This window comes from Cygnus atratus, chromosome 5, assembly GCF_013377495.2.
Source record: "Cygnus atratus isolate AKBS03 ecotype Queensland, Australia chromosome 5, CAtr_DNAZoo_HiC_assembly, whole genome shotgun sequence".
NCBI classification, from domain to species: Eukaryota; Metazoa; Chordata; class Aves; order Anseriformes; family Anatidae; genus Cygnus; species Cygnus atratus.
In genome coordinates this window covers 60,671,186-60,684,357 of record NC_066366.1, presented here as the reverse complement: position 1 = coordinate 60,684,357, position 13,172 = coordinate 60,671,186, and the positions used below count along the sequence as shown (strand labels likewise).

General features: G+C 43.5%; 1 protein-coding gene and 1 non-coding gene across 2 annotated transcripts; one reads left to right on the top strand and one right to left on the bottom strand.

Moving 5' to 3' along the window:
- Positions 1 to 1,155: 1,155 nt before the first annotated feature.
- On the bottom strand, positions 1,156 to 1,228 carry TRNAK-CUU (transfer RNA lysine (anticodon CUU)). The gene has a single exon. It is a non-coding gene; the product is annotated as a tRNA-Lys (tRNA).
- Positions 1,229 to 1,298: 70 nt separating this feature from the next.
- Positions 1,299 to 12,767, top strand: PSMA3 (proteasome 20S subunit alpha 3). The gene is made up of 11 exons (XM_035551087.2): positions 1,299 to 1,444; positions 2,230 to 2,312; positions 3,099 to 3,222; positions 4,196 to 4,297; positions 4,424 to 4,497; positions 5,071 to 5,143; positions 6,095 to 6,160; positions 9,954 to 10,000; positions 11,762 to 11,829; positions 11,972 to 12,036; positions 12,577 to 12,767. The coding sequence occupies exons 1-11, from the start codon at positions 1,424 to 1,426 to the stop codon at positions 12,619 to 12,621; spliced, it is 768 nt and encodes a 255-aa protein (XP_035406980.1). The 5' UTR covers positions 1,299 to 1,423; the 3' UTR covers positions 12,622 to 12,767.
- The last annotated feature ends 405 nt before the right edge of the window (positions 12,768 to 13,172 follow it).

Sequence of the window (13,172 nt, the reverse complement as noted above, 5' to 3'; positions counted from 1 at the left end):
GCTGGCTGGGAAACTCCAGGATCCGACGGCTTCTGGCATGGAAACTCGGGGTGGGAGCTGCACGAGGGAAGAACTACCGAGTACGTGAATTTGATCCGCCTGGACCTAGCCTTTGGCAAGTATTTGGGATGTCAGCGGTTTTCTTGACTTCATAAAGCATGTCTGACTGCAGCAGTTATGCTTAAAAAATAAAAAGCACAACAGTAAAAAATGCAGTTTTTGGAGACATTCAGACCCAACTTCAGCTCGTTTTCATTTACAACGTGAATAATTGGGGTGCAGCTCCGTGACACAGGTTGCGTCCTGCCCGGCAAGAACTGAGGCAGAGCCTCAGGCGCTCCACAAAGCTGGTGGGTTCTGCCGCCAAAGCTGGTGGGTTCTGCCACCTCGTCTTCCTTCTGCCCACTGTCCCGCGGTGTTTCCGATCACCGGACAGCTCTGACAGCGCTGTTCCAAGCGCACAGCCAGAGGTAGCGCGTCCTGCCTTACCGGCAGGTGGTAGAGCAGAGCCCCCTGCCCTGTTAAGGACAGAACCGAGGCTTCTTATTTCGCCCAAGGGGTGAGCTAAGTCTGTGCTCTGCTTTTTAGAACACCTAGCCCTGGGGAAGCCCTTAATGTTACCGTGTAGAGAGAGGTTTGGCACTTTTTTTTCCAGATTAAATGTTTTAATCCTTCCTTGGCACGGCAGAAAAATTCACGGCGTAACTTGCGTTAGTGACAAACATGAACCACGGCAGTACAGCTGGGTTGTTTTTTTTGTTTTTGTTTTTTTTTCCCCCTCCGAGGTTCTCGGATCTTTACTGGGTGCCGTTTTTGACGTTTTGCTGTAGCCGAGTGAGCGGCGTGAGCCAAGCCAGGCGCCCGCAGGCGGGACACCGGTGGAGCAGGCACCGACTGCCAGCGCCGCGCCGTGCCTGGGGGAGCGACAGCAGCACTGGCGGCTGGAGCAGGGCCCTCAGCAGCTTCCTCTCACCCAGCTGTTGCCGTCGCACAGCGTCTGCCCCGCTACCCCACGTAATTACGCGCCCCGCGCCCGCACCGCCCACCTTTGCTTTGGGAGCTCCTGCGGCGCTCCCCGAGCCCTCCGCCGCCGGGGTTGGAGTCCCAGCGGCGTCCCCCGCCCGGCACCTTCCGCGGGGGAGGCAAAAAGCTCCCCGCCCAACGTGGGGCTCGAACCCACGACCCTGGGATTAAGAGTCCCATGCTCTACCGACTGAGCTAGCCGGGCGCTGCGAGGCCGCCTCCCGCCGCCTGCCCTTCACCGCCGCACAGGCGCGTGCGCGCTGCCCGCGGGTGACGTCACCACCCCGCCGCGCCTCTCCGCCCGCCCAGCCCTCCCGCGGGCCGCAGCGGCGGCCAATGGGAGCGCGCCTTGTTGGGCGGTGGGGAGCGCGAGGGGGCTCCGTCGGGCTGCGGCGCCGCCATGAGCTCCATCGGCACCGGGGTGAGCGGGGGGGGGGGCACCGGGGGGGGGGGGCTGGGGGGCAGCGGCGGCCGCGCGGCCCCGGGGCGGCTGTGAGGGGAGCGGGGACCGGGCCGGGAGCGGCGGGACGGGGCCGTGCTGAGTCACGGCTGGGCCTGCAGCTCCCCCAGCGGGTGTGGGGCCGGCCCCGGGGCTGCGTTCGGTTTGGGGCCCTCGGTGCCACAGGGACGCGGAGCCCAGGTCCTGTGAGGGGCTGCTGGGGGGGCTGGGGGGGCTGGGCTGGGGAAGAGGAGGCTCAGGGCAGACCTCATTGCTCTCTGCAGCTACCTGAAAGGGAGGTGTGGGGAGCTGGGGGTCGGCCTCTTCTCACAGGTAACTAGTGACAGGACTAGAGGGAACGGCCTCAGGTTGTGCCAGGGGAGGTTCAGGCTGGAAATGAGGAGACATTTCTGCTCAGCAAGAGCAGTCAGGCATTGGGACGGGTTGCCCAGGGAGGTGGTGGCGTCACTGTCCCTGGGGGTGTTCAAGGGAAGGTTGGGCCTGGTGCTTAGGGACATGGTTTAGTGGTGACATTGGTGGTAGGGGGGTGCCTGGACCAGATGATCCTGGAGGGCTTTTCCAACCTTTGTGATTCTGTGATTCCTGCACAGAATGGAGCAGCCTCCTTATAGTACCTCCTTATAGTACTTAATACCCGTGGATGTCCCACAAGTGACAATCCTACATTTTAAAATAAATAGACCTGTTCTGAAAATAACGGGATGTTGCAATAATGCTCTCCTGCTGAGTACTGTTTTCTTCCTCAGTATGACCTGTCAGCTTCGACGTTCTCTCCAGATGGCAGAGTGTTTCAAGTTGAATATGCGATGAAAGCTGTGGAGAACAGTAGGTAAGATACAACTGCCTGCATTTCTGCTTCTTGGATGGCCGTTATTAAAGCGATGTAATTGGATTAGCCAAGCATGATGGCATTGCAGATGGAAATAATTTTAATGTCTCTTTAAGCAACAGTGTTCCTAGCTTCATTTTACAAGGCTTCAAATTAAGCATAAAAGTAGTATAACAGCTTCTGCTTGCTTTGCAGTTTTGTGGAAATCGGTATTTTGTGGAGAACGCAAAGGCAGGCAGTAAAATTACTCATCTGTGTTAAGGACAACAAAATCTTATGCTTTGGGGCAAAATCTGGATGCAAACTGAGTCACTGAAAGCCTGATATGCTCAAAGCCTCATTAATTTTTGATGGCTTCTTTGCATTCGTGAAGAACTTGAGGACATCCAAGTTCTCTGAAAGCTACTTCAGCTTCTCTGAGAGCGTCTGTCTTCCTTCAAGTATACACAAGGCAAAGCTGGAAGGCAAAAACCCCAACTGCGCTGTAGCAACAAGAAGCTGATGGCTTAGCAAGGCATGGGCTGGATCACCCGAGTGCCAAATAAGGAGCGGTGAAACGTTTGTGTGGGGACTTGTCAGCCAGCTCTGCCTTCGTCCGAGGAAATGTTGATGTGTTCAGTCTGCTCTGTTTTCCCCCTCCTCCCCCTTGTTGTCTTCAGTCGTGGGGTTGTAACAGATCTACTTCTGTGGAAATTATGTCATAGTTTCTAGTATTTTGCGAATTCTTCCTTAGTTACACTACGGATCAGTGCTGTGTGAGAAACTTCCATTTACCTTGTCTTTCAGTACAGCAATTGGGATAAGATGCAAGGACGGTGTTGTCTTTGGAGTAGAGAAACTAGTTCTGTCCAAGCTGTACGAGGAGGGTTCCAATAAACGTCTCTTCAATGTTGACCGACACGTTGGAATGGTGAGTTACAATTTCTCAGAGTCTGAAAGGGACTTCCTGCTCAAAAGTAGAAATATATAGACCTGAGAATCACTAACGAAGAGTTTAAGTAAGTTATGCTAAGATTTGTGTGTACGTAGAAATGCTATAGAATTTTTGACTATTTTTCTGTAACTTATTCTTGATTGCACACACACAAAGTTCTAAACTTAGAGTAGAAGGTATGTACGCGTTTTGAGGCTGCTATAAATTTCGTGGAAGTTTTTTTCAGCAGTCCAGTTGCTCAAACTTGAATATGAACATAAACACGTCCCTCTTATGTAGTAAACAAATGAGGTGTGTTAAGAGGGAAAATATTGCAATAGCACTTGAGTACAAGATTATCTTTTCCTTCTTAACAGTCTGAGAGTCAACTGAATTCTGTCAAGGCTGACATCAATTACTGGCTAATCCCTACCAGTGATGTCAGGATGACGCCACGCAGTGGCTGCTGGGTGACCAAAGTGCGTGAAGCTGTATTTACTGGTGATGTCACCGGTATCGGGGAGAGAACTGGACTTTCTTGTAATCTAAGCGGCCATGCAGAATGGAGGCAAAAAAAGGACATTGCTATGGGTGTCCTTTGTGAAGTGTTACACGAAGTATTACACCAAACTGTATCTCATGTGTAATACGTGACGTTCATAATTCTCATGTTATGAATACTTCATGTGAAATACCAAGTATAAAATATGAAGTATTGCTTGGATTAATATAGCCCTGGCAAATCAGAAGACACTACTTAAAATGAAGATAATTTTAGTTATTGATTTTTCCTAGAGAAAAATTCTATACCGTGTTAATATCTAATCATCTTGACATGGCTTGGTTGAACTCACCTGTAATAAATAATATGTAGAATTCAGTGAAGATCTTGGTTAAGTCACGTGATTAGACTTTTCAAAAGCTTTCTGTAAGAAACGTTTGGACTAGCTGATGGTCATTCTCATTTCAGGCAGTAGCAGGACTTCTGGCCGATGCTCGTTCTTTGGCAGACATAGCTAGAGAAGAGGCTTCCAACTTTAGATCTAACTACGGCTATGATATTCCGCTGAAGGTAAGAAACGGGCACGGCTTGTGTAGGGTTCTTTGTTTTCTTAGTCTTGATTCTGAGAATTAAATTTTACTGCTTGAGGCTTGCTTACTTCTTCAAATAAAGACATTAATTTTTGTTTCCACTTAGCATCTTGCAGACAGAGTGGCCATGTACGTGCACGCATACACTCTGTACAGCGCTGTCAGGCCTTTCGGTTGCAGGTGAGTCTTTTGAAAATGCTTGTTTGTAAGGATCTTGTTTCACACCTGCTGGAACTAGTTAGGTCGGCTAAAGTCTCTTTCAAGTTTGGCGTTAGTAACCTAGGAGTCATTTGGTAAACAGATCCCTTTTTTGTATGTGTGGAAAAACTTACGGGATAAAATTCATGTTTGCATGAGAGAACACCAAGCTTCTAGGTGGATCACATGCCTGTCCCTCAGTTTTAAAGCTGAGGCAGTTTAAAGATTTAAATCTGGGGCAGTTCTGAAAGCAGAACTTTCCTCTGTGATCATCCTGCTTACCCTCATAGCTAAAGAAGAGGTTAGAGCTGCCATGCAGCTACAGCACAAAAGGACTGATAAGCTGAGATCTGCTGTCTGGTTACAGATCGAGCACAATGTTTCTTGCACACACTTTGGTGTTGTGATTACGCTAAGCTGTTCAGACAAACCACGTATTAGAATGTAACAGAACAATAGGAGTTAGGCACCAAGAATGTAGGAAACCTGGTTTAGTCTTCATAGTTGTGTGCGTTGGTAGAACAAATGTTTTTAATTTCCCTTTTTCTCCATCAGTTTCATGTTGGGGTCCTATGATAACGATGATGGTGCACAGCTGTACATGATTGATCCATCTGGAGTTTCATACGTGAGTGTGTCAGAAATATTTCCATCTTAGCGTAAGTTCCCCCTTTAAAAGCTCCTAATTTGGAAACCAGTAAGTGCCATTCCAGAAGTGCTCTTAATTGTTGCTCTCTTCCCCTGGGAAGATCTCCAGTGAATCGCTGCCTAAGATGAACAGAGCTGGTTTTTTTTTCTTCTTTTGCATGCCTTTCTTAAAGAGACATTGTCTATTTATTGGAAGTAGCGCAGTCTCCATGAAACTAGTTTTTTTAAGCTTGTCTCTCAGAAATTTGGGAGTTCACTCCACCTGATTATATCCAATGAAAAGCCCCATAAGTTACCCCAAAAATGTGAGTATTGTAGTGATGCCCCGTTCACAAAATACTTTGTGTAAGAGAGAGGTTTAGATAAACAAGGGCTGCTACTCTGATGCTGGCTGCTAACAGCAAGTCAAATCAAAATGGGTACTTCTGTTTGTCTCTTCAGCTTTGTGTTACACAGGATGGTCCTCTTTTTTTTTTTCAATTTCAATATGTTTAATACAGTAACTCTTGAGGGAAGCAAAAGTGCTCAATTTTTACGTGCTTACACTTCAATGTATTTTCATGGTAGGTGGGGCTTTGGACTTTTGTGTTTTGTTTTTTTTTCCCCCTGCATGGATCCTCTCCAATTCTAGTTTGCTTTTCTTTTTGTTTTCAGTTACAGTAGATGATCTGTTGCAACAAATTGAGCAGATGCGTTTCTGCCCAGAGGAACTACTGAGCACTTATCTATCAATGGTGGCAGTATTTAATCTAGTAATTGGGTTCTGTTCTCCAGTTTAGGAATCTTACTTGAAACAGAATACCAAGGTTTACTGTGTATTTGCCTTATTATTATGGGATTTGGGGGGGGGGGGGGTTGTCATATGTAATGGTAAGAACTGTAGGGGACATAGTATTTAATTAAACTTTTTGTCTCTTTTTTTTTTTTTTAGGGTTATTGGGGGTGCGCCATTGGTAAAGCCAGGCAGGCTGCAAAAACAGAGATCGAAAAACTTCAGGTACGATGTTCCAGTTCTGTTGTGTTGTTCAAGGCAAATATTCCTACCTTTATAATACTACTTTTTTGGATGCCTAAAATATGTAAGATACAAGAGAAGCGGAAGAAATGTCTTGTAGATGGTTTTAGCCTCAACGATAGTATTTCAGAAGTCTTGCCCCTGGGCAACGTGTAGTCAGTAGGGAGTCCGTGTTTTGAAAACAGGAAGCATGAACATACACTGCCACGCATGCCAGTAAACAAAGTCATTGAATTCATATAAAAATGTCATAGAGTTTTTTTAGTTGTGAATGAAAGCCTTAGGGCAGCATTGTACAGGGTGGTATATCTATTTTTCCCCAAAGGTTTTAGATGATCCTTTTCTTAAAAAGTTGAAAAAAGCTGGTCTTGTTAAGGACAGCGAGTGAAACTGCAGAATACAGAGTGACCGCTGGAATATTATGACTTTGAAATGTTAATGGAGAAAAAGAAAATCCTTGTCAGCTAAGACAGTGTTTCTCAGCTAGCTGATGTTGAGGTACTGTCTCTTTTCCCTTTCTGTCTTTTCTCCTTTTCTGTCTTTTTTTTCTCTTCTCCTTTTCTGTCTTTTCTTTTCCCCTAGCTGCTTGTTGTTGCTGACTGTAATGCACCCTCCAAAACATCTGTTACATCTGATGAAGAGGACTTTAGTGCTGTGAATGCTAGAGGGAATAAACTGTATGGCATGCTGTCATGGAAAACAAAAAGGGCAGTTTTTGTTCAGCATTTCTTGCTTGCACAATACTGTAATTAATTTTGTGAAGTGTTACAAGGAAGTTCTGTGGATGCACACTGAGAAGTTGTTTCATAGCCTTCTGAATGAGCGTGTAGACAGTTAGCTGTGTGAAAGTGGTCCACGGAGAGAAGCTGACCGAAATGTATCAGCGTGCCTTAAGCTGACTTAGGTTAGAATCCTGGAAGACTTCTGTCCTTCTCTTGGGTTGTAGTATTTGAATCACTTGGAACCAGAGACAGCATGGGGCAGCCCTGCTCTTGGCCTGTTCGTTGTAATTCTTTCTTTATACTCTTCTTGAGTGTTATTTATAGTTTTGATCTACAAAAGTACATCACAGCTGTTCATTGAAAAACTCAAGTTCATCCGGTTGTTAGACTCTTAAGAATAGTCCATTTATGGTGGTGCAGCATCACATCTGAAAAATTACAGGAAAATTGAAAATATTCCTAGACACGATTCATTCAGTCTTGAATGTGGTCAGATGCTTGAACACCAAACCAAAGGTTGGAGTCCTACAAGATGATCTGATCTCGATATTGAAATCTTGGCATCTGAGAAATCATCATTTCAATTTCCACATGTGCAAACTGACATAAAGATAATATGTTGAGTAATAGATAATTTACTGAAAAAAATTCTCTGCAGTTCTGGGATTTTCAAAACCTTTATTGCTTGATATTGGTGCAGCTAATTAGTGTGTGTATTGCTTGAGCTGTGCAGTAGGGCCTATGAAGTGTAGTACATGGGAGGAGTGGTGTGCCACACAGCACAACGGCGTTGATTTATTCAATGGCTTGTTTGCAGAATGCCTTCAGTAAGGCGTCTGATCCTGTCAGAGCAGTGTGAAGCAAGCGCAGTCTTGCATGCTGATGCTTCTTGTTAACCGTAGGCTGGGCAGGTTCCCAGGGCAGAGTTAATTTTGCTAAGATGAATTTCTGATCGAATGACAGAACTGAGGTGGGAAAAAGACAGAAGTGCACAAGCTTTTGTGGGGCGATTTGCCTATCGGGGCCTATTGACTAAGACTCTTACCATGGAAGAAATGACTACAGGTGGGAAGAAAGAGGCACGCATGTAGGCATAACCTGAAAACCTGCCTTACAGGTACTGCGGAGCAGAAGCTGTATCTGGGAGGGGACGTAGCATGAGAAACCCTTGTGTGCAGCTTACACTGCAAGTGAAAAACACTGCAGGGATCACATCTGTTGCGTGTTACGCAAGCACTTCCTATCTTCAGCTGCGGGGAAAACTTGTAGTCATGTGAAGAGGGTTTGAATCTTTTCATCTCTTCTGCAGTGCTTCTCACGCATCTCCAGATACTATTTAAAATCTTTTGATATATAGACATAATTGTAATTAATCTGTGATAAACCATTACGGTGTTTCCTATTGTCTGCAGTTAACATTATCTAGGATGGGAGAAGGATCATGGCAAAAGATAAACTTAACCTCCAAGTTTTGACTTGTAAACATGCATGATGGTAACAGAATCACAGAATCATCTAGGTTGGAAGAGACCTCCAAGATCACCGAGTCCAACCTCTGACCTGACACTAACAAGTCCTCCACTAAACCATATCACTAAGCTCTACACCTAAACGTCTTTTAAAGACCTCCAGGGATGGTGACTCAACCGCTTCCCTGGGGAGCCCGTTCCAATGCCTAACAACCCTTTCGGTAAAGAAGTTCTTCCTAATATCCAACCTAAGACCTTTGGGTTCTCCTGGTTCACTGCTAAGTTCATACACGTAAACGTACATAGTCATTTAAATGTTTGTGTGACACAAGTTGTACTTGTAAATAGCAGCGAGTGTCAGCGGCTGCGTTACGGATTGAGTGTCGCAAACGTAAGGGCTGGCACAATGGGTCTCTGTTTAGGAAACTTCTTGGAATGCAAATATGATGGCACGTCTGTCTGACCAGGCATGTTCCTTTCCCTGCCCATTGCTTACTCAGGCATGTGCTTTACCCCTAGAAAGTGCAGTGAGACTCAACATGAACAAAGGACTGTTGTCATCTTAGTTTTGAGACACGGGTGAAGGACGTAACTTCTATACTGGGGCTTTGAAAACTTTTTGAAAATCTGACAGAGGTGGTAAACTGCATAATTAGTGGGTTTTACTCTGAGCTCAGTGTAAATAATGGGAAAAGGAAGAAATAATTTTGAACTTGAAATCACTTTATGCTAGGGAAAGTGTTAGTAAAATGTATAACATATTGGTCTGTATCCTGTGACTGAGGGCCCGTTGGTTTCAATTAATAACGGCAGGTGAGTTTTTGTGAGTGATAGATCAAAGGCTGATGTCTATTTGGTTGGTGCAAATGAAACATTGAGCAAGGAAGTAAAATTAATCTTGTTTCAAACCTGCATTAATGAAATACAGTGGTCCAAAAGAGTTGACTGGCAAGAGATTTGATCTGCAAAACTTGAGTTTGTTACAGAAAGTGGGATGAGACTTCATCATGATTAACTCTGAAGCTGTCAGAAGACTGAGATTTAACAGTGGAAAAAATACAAAATGAGTTGCTGATACCTTGCTCAGCCATGTAGTTGGTTGTTAACACGCTACCAGTACTCCTCTCTTTGGGCACCACTTACAAGTCAGACTTGCTTGCAACAGTACGTTGGTAAGAGCTAAAGTATTAGCATGCTACCTAGAAAGAGTGTAGATGTTGTATGTGAAAATACAGTGCCTCCTCCATACTGTACGTGTGGGTATTTTACAGTAGTTTATCAGAAAGCATCTAAGAATGAGTCAAGCTTTGATGATGTTACAGTTAGCTGTTCAGTTTCTAGGATTCCAGCTGGTAAGTGCTTTAAAGTGGGGAGTCTTTCACACTGACATTTTATTTAAAGAACCATTCACGTATAAAATTCTTCACTGGAAGATGGGCTTGCATGTAGTAGGATGAGCAAAAGTGAAAGATGCATTTGTAGAGAATAACAGCAAGCTCATTAGGTATGTGCACACTCAGTTTCTGGCCTTGTGGAAACGGAAGACTGGACGTTCTCTTACGCTGTGTATTTTTTTGCCTACAGATGAAGGAAATGACCTGCCGTGATGTCGTTAAAGAGGTTGCGAAAATGTAAGTCTCCAACCTGTTTTTCCAACTTGACAGAAATTGGTACTGGTGAGCTTGCTATGGTTTCAAACTGAGACTGTTCCTTTTATATTTGGTACCAGGTCTCACTTCTCTTAGATGCGTGCTCATGTTGACTCTAGTATATTACTATTTGTCCTCTTCTGAGGTGGGATATGCTACCCAAATACTGCAAAATGACAAAGGATGCAAAAAATACACTTATCTCATCTGCTACTCGTTACAGGTGCAGTTTTGTAGCAGCAATGGGTTAAAGCTTAAAATGTCTGAGCATAGTCACTGCTTTTAAAATATATAAACCAAGTGACAGGTGGGAGAAGCTCAGTGTCCTGGTCCTGAAGAGGTGCATACTGTGTTGTGCAGACTGAACAATCACCTGGGGCTTCAGACATGAAGTAGCAGGCCAAAAATGAAGCTGAGGTCTCTGACCTAGCCTTATTTTCTTAAAAGATTCAAGTACTTGGAAAAGAAACACGGTATAACTCCTTGTTTAAAGAGGCATATAGGGTATAGCTGTTTTCCTTTCACTGATTAGGTTCATACCCTGTGAAGATATGGGAAATACTGAATTTGCTAACCTGCTGGGCGGTTTATTTACTGATGCAATTTAAGATGATGCGTCGGTGCCCTAATCACCTGAACTTGCTAATGCCATCCCACAAACTCCGAGTGTAGCGTGCTGACTGAGTGGCATGATGCAAATCACATACTAGTAAGGGGAGAAAAGAGACCAGGACGACTTCTGCTAGGTAGAGCATGAATTGGCCAGTAGTAATCTTGAGAATACTTTGTGAATTTAACATTGTCAAACAAATATAAGTATCCCTCAGCTACCTACAACACTTGATGTTTTCCAGGGACATTTCTGTGCTTGTCACATCTGATACTGATCTCAGGCGTTTTATGGCTATTATTTAGAAGGCTATAAAGAAGGAACAAATGTTTCCATCGTTGGTGGTGCAGCCTGTGAGTTTATTTCAGAGTTTGTGTCAGAGGCTATGGTGGTAGCAGCTAAAGGAAAGAATGTGTAGACTCTTCTTTAAACCTAACAAGGACCGATTCTAAAACTGTACAAATGAGGCACAGATTCTCAAGTGCTCAGAAGCCTCCTGTTCTTTAATTCAGCCTCAGCTCAAAACTTAACGGCAATTCTAGATACAGTTCTGTTTTCTTCTAGCTTAGGGCTAGTCCCTAGTAGCATTTAGCAAGATACCAAACACTTTAAACATTTCTTTAAAATCCTAACGTACTTGCCAGAGTCCAAAGTAATGATTTCTTCAAGAGCTTGTAGTAGTACACTTTATGTATTTTTTTATACAAGGTATGATGTTCATATTTAGTCTCAAGTGTAAACTAAAGTAAGATTTACAGGAGAAATATATGATGCTGCTGTGACTGATCCAGCAGGAGCAGGCCATGATGCCTTGGTTCTGCAGTATCTGAATCTTAAATAACACTTATTGTAGAGGTGCTGCTGTTCTGTTTAAGATAACTCAAGCATCTCAACTAGATAAATAACTTGCATCTTAGCTGTATTCATTTAACATCCCTTTATACTAACAACCCTAGAATATTCTCTGGTGTGCTCTTGTTTTTGTGGGGGATACACATAAGGGAAGGGTAAGGGAGAAAGCAGAGCTTGTATTAGCTATAAGAACAGTATTTCAACAGAATAAGAAATCTGTGAAAGGAGAAGAGTATATTTAACCTGTTGACAAATCTGTTCTAATCTATATTTCTTTACAGAATCTACATAGTTCATGATGAAGTAAAAGATAAAGCATTTGAGTTGGAACTCAGCTGGGTTGGAGAAGGTAAGGCATTTCTAAACTTCTAGAAACACTATATAAAACTTTACTTCAGTTACAGGAACTTAGAAATATTTGCTTCTTAACTTCTTTCTGTATGTCAAAATCTTTATATGAATTCTGCTTCATATGTACTTTTTATTTGCAGTAACTGGTGGAAAACATGAAATCGTTCCCAAAGACATAAGGGAAGAAGCAGAAAAATACGCCAAGGTAAGGTCCAACATCGTTGTTGTCATCTCAGGGCTCCGCTTGACAAAGCTGGGATGGAACGAATCAACAGTAGGATTCCAGCATTGTGATGGCTGGAAAATGTAGAGTCACACATCACTTACGTAGTAGCTGATATTATTCTGAAGAGAATTGTGAGTTTCTCAGTGTAATCCAGAGAATTTTTACTCTTAAAAACTATACTTCAGCAGGTTTACAGTTATATTTACTTCTGAAAGAGAAATGATATTTCTCTTCAATAATGGTGTAAGTAGGAAAGGTAAAATTATTGCAGTCAACATGACTTAAAGACAAGCAGCTGGAGAAAGTTAGCCCTCCAGCATTTAACAGTTTTATATTTGTTCTAAAAGTAGTGATGGTGCTCATTGTTAAACTCCTAAAAATAGGAACTAGCCTGCTGAATACCAACCTTTGTACAGATTGAGAGGATTGTAAAGCAACAGCAGAACTGCCTTTGCTTATTCCAGGCAAGCTGTAGAACAGATATTAAACCATTCTTTTCATTAATCTTTTTTTAAATAGGAATCTTTGAAAGAGGAAGATGAATCAGATGATGACAATATGTAACACATTGTTACTTCAAGACAAGTTCAACTTTTTTTTAAACTTAGTACAAGTTTGTTTATAATGTATTAAGCATGGGATGCTACTATGTACTTGCTGGAAAAAACTGAGTGACCAACTTGCACTAATAAATTTTCCATTTTACTGTCTGCTAGCTGTTATTTCAATATAGTACAGGTCAGCATTATCAAGAGGCAACTGTGTTCCAAACTGTACAGTACTTCAAAACCGCCACTAGAAGGAAAAATTTTATCAGGCTGGCGTTGCTTTCTCTCACTTCAGAGTACGGAGCTAGGCTAAGTACAGAAGTCATCTGCTTAGAAATCTAACAAGTCTCCTGCTTACATTACCTAGTTTAGTACATAGTAGAACTTGGTTATTCCTGCAAATCATGATCTTAGTTAATCAAGTTCATCTGTCACCACAGTCCCTGATTCTTCTTGGCAGGAGACAACCTACCTAGCTGTTAAAAAAAAAAAAGCTGGCCAGTTTTGGTGATACACACAGCTGACAACTTCAAACAGCCTATGTAACAACCAGAAACGCAGGGGGGA

What these genes read in the sequence shown, in the direction of transcription:
- PSMA3 (XM_035551087.2), top strand. Translation starts at nt 1,424, where the DNA reads ATGAGCTCCATCGGCACCGGG. An exon ending in ATCCATCTGGAGTTTCATAC is followed by an intron (nt 5,144 to 6,094) that starts GTGAGTGTGTCA and finishes TTTTTTTTTTAG; the next exon opens with GGTTATTGGGGGTGCGCCAT. An exon ending in AAGCAGAAAAATACGCCAAG is followed by an intron (nt 12,037 to 12,576) that starts GTAAGGTCCAAC and finishes TTTTTTAAATAG; the next exon opens with GAATCTTTGAAAGAGGAAGA.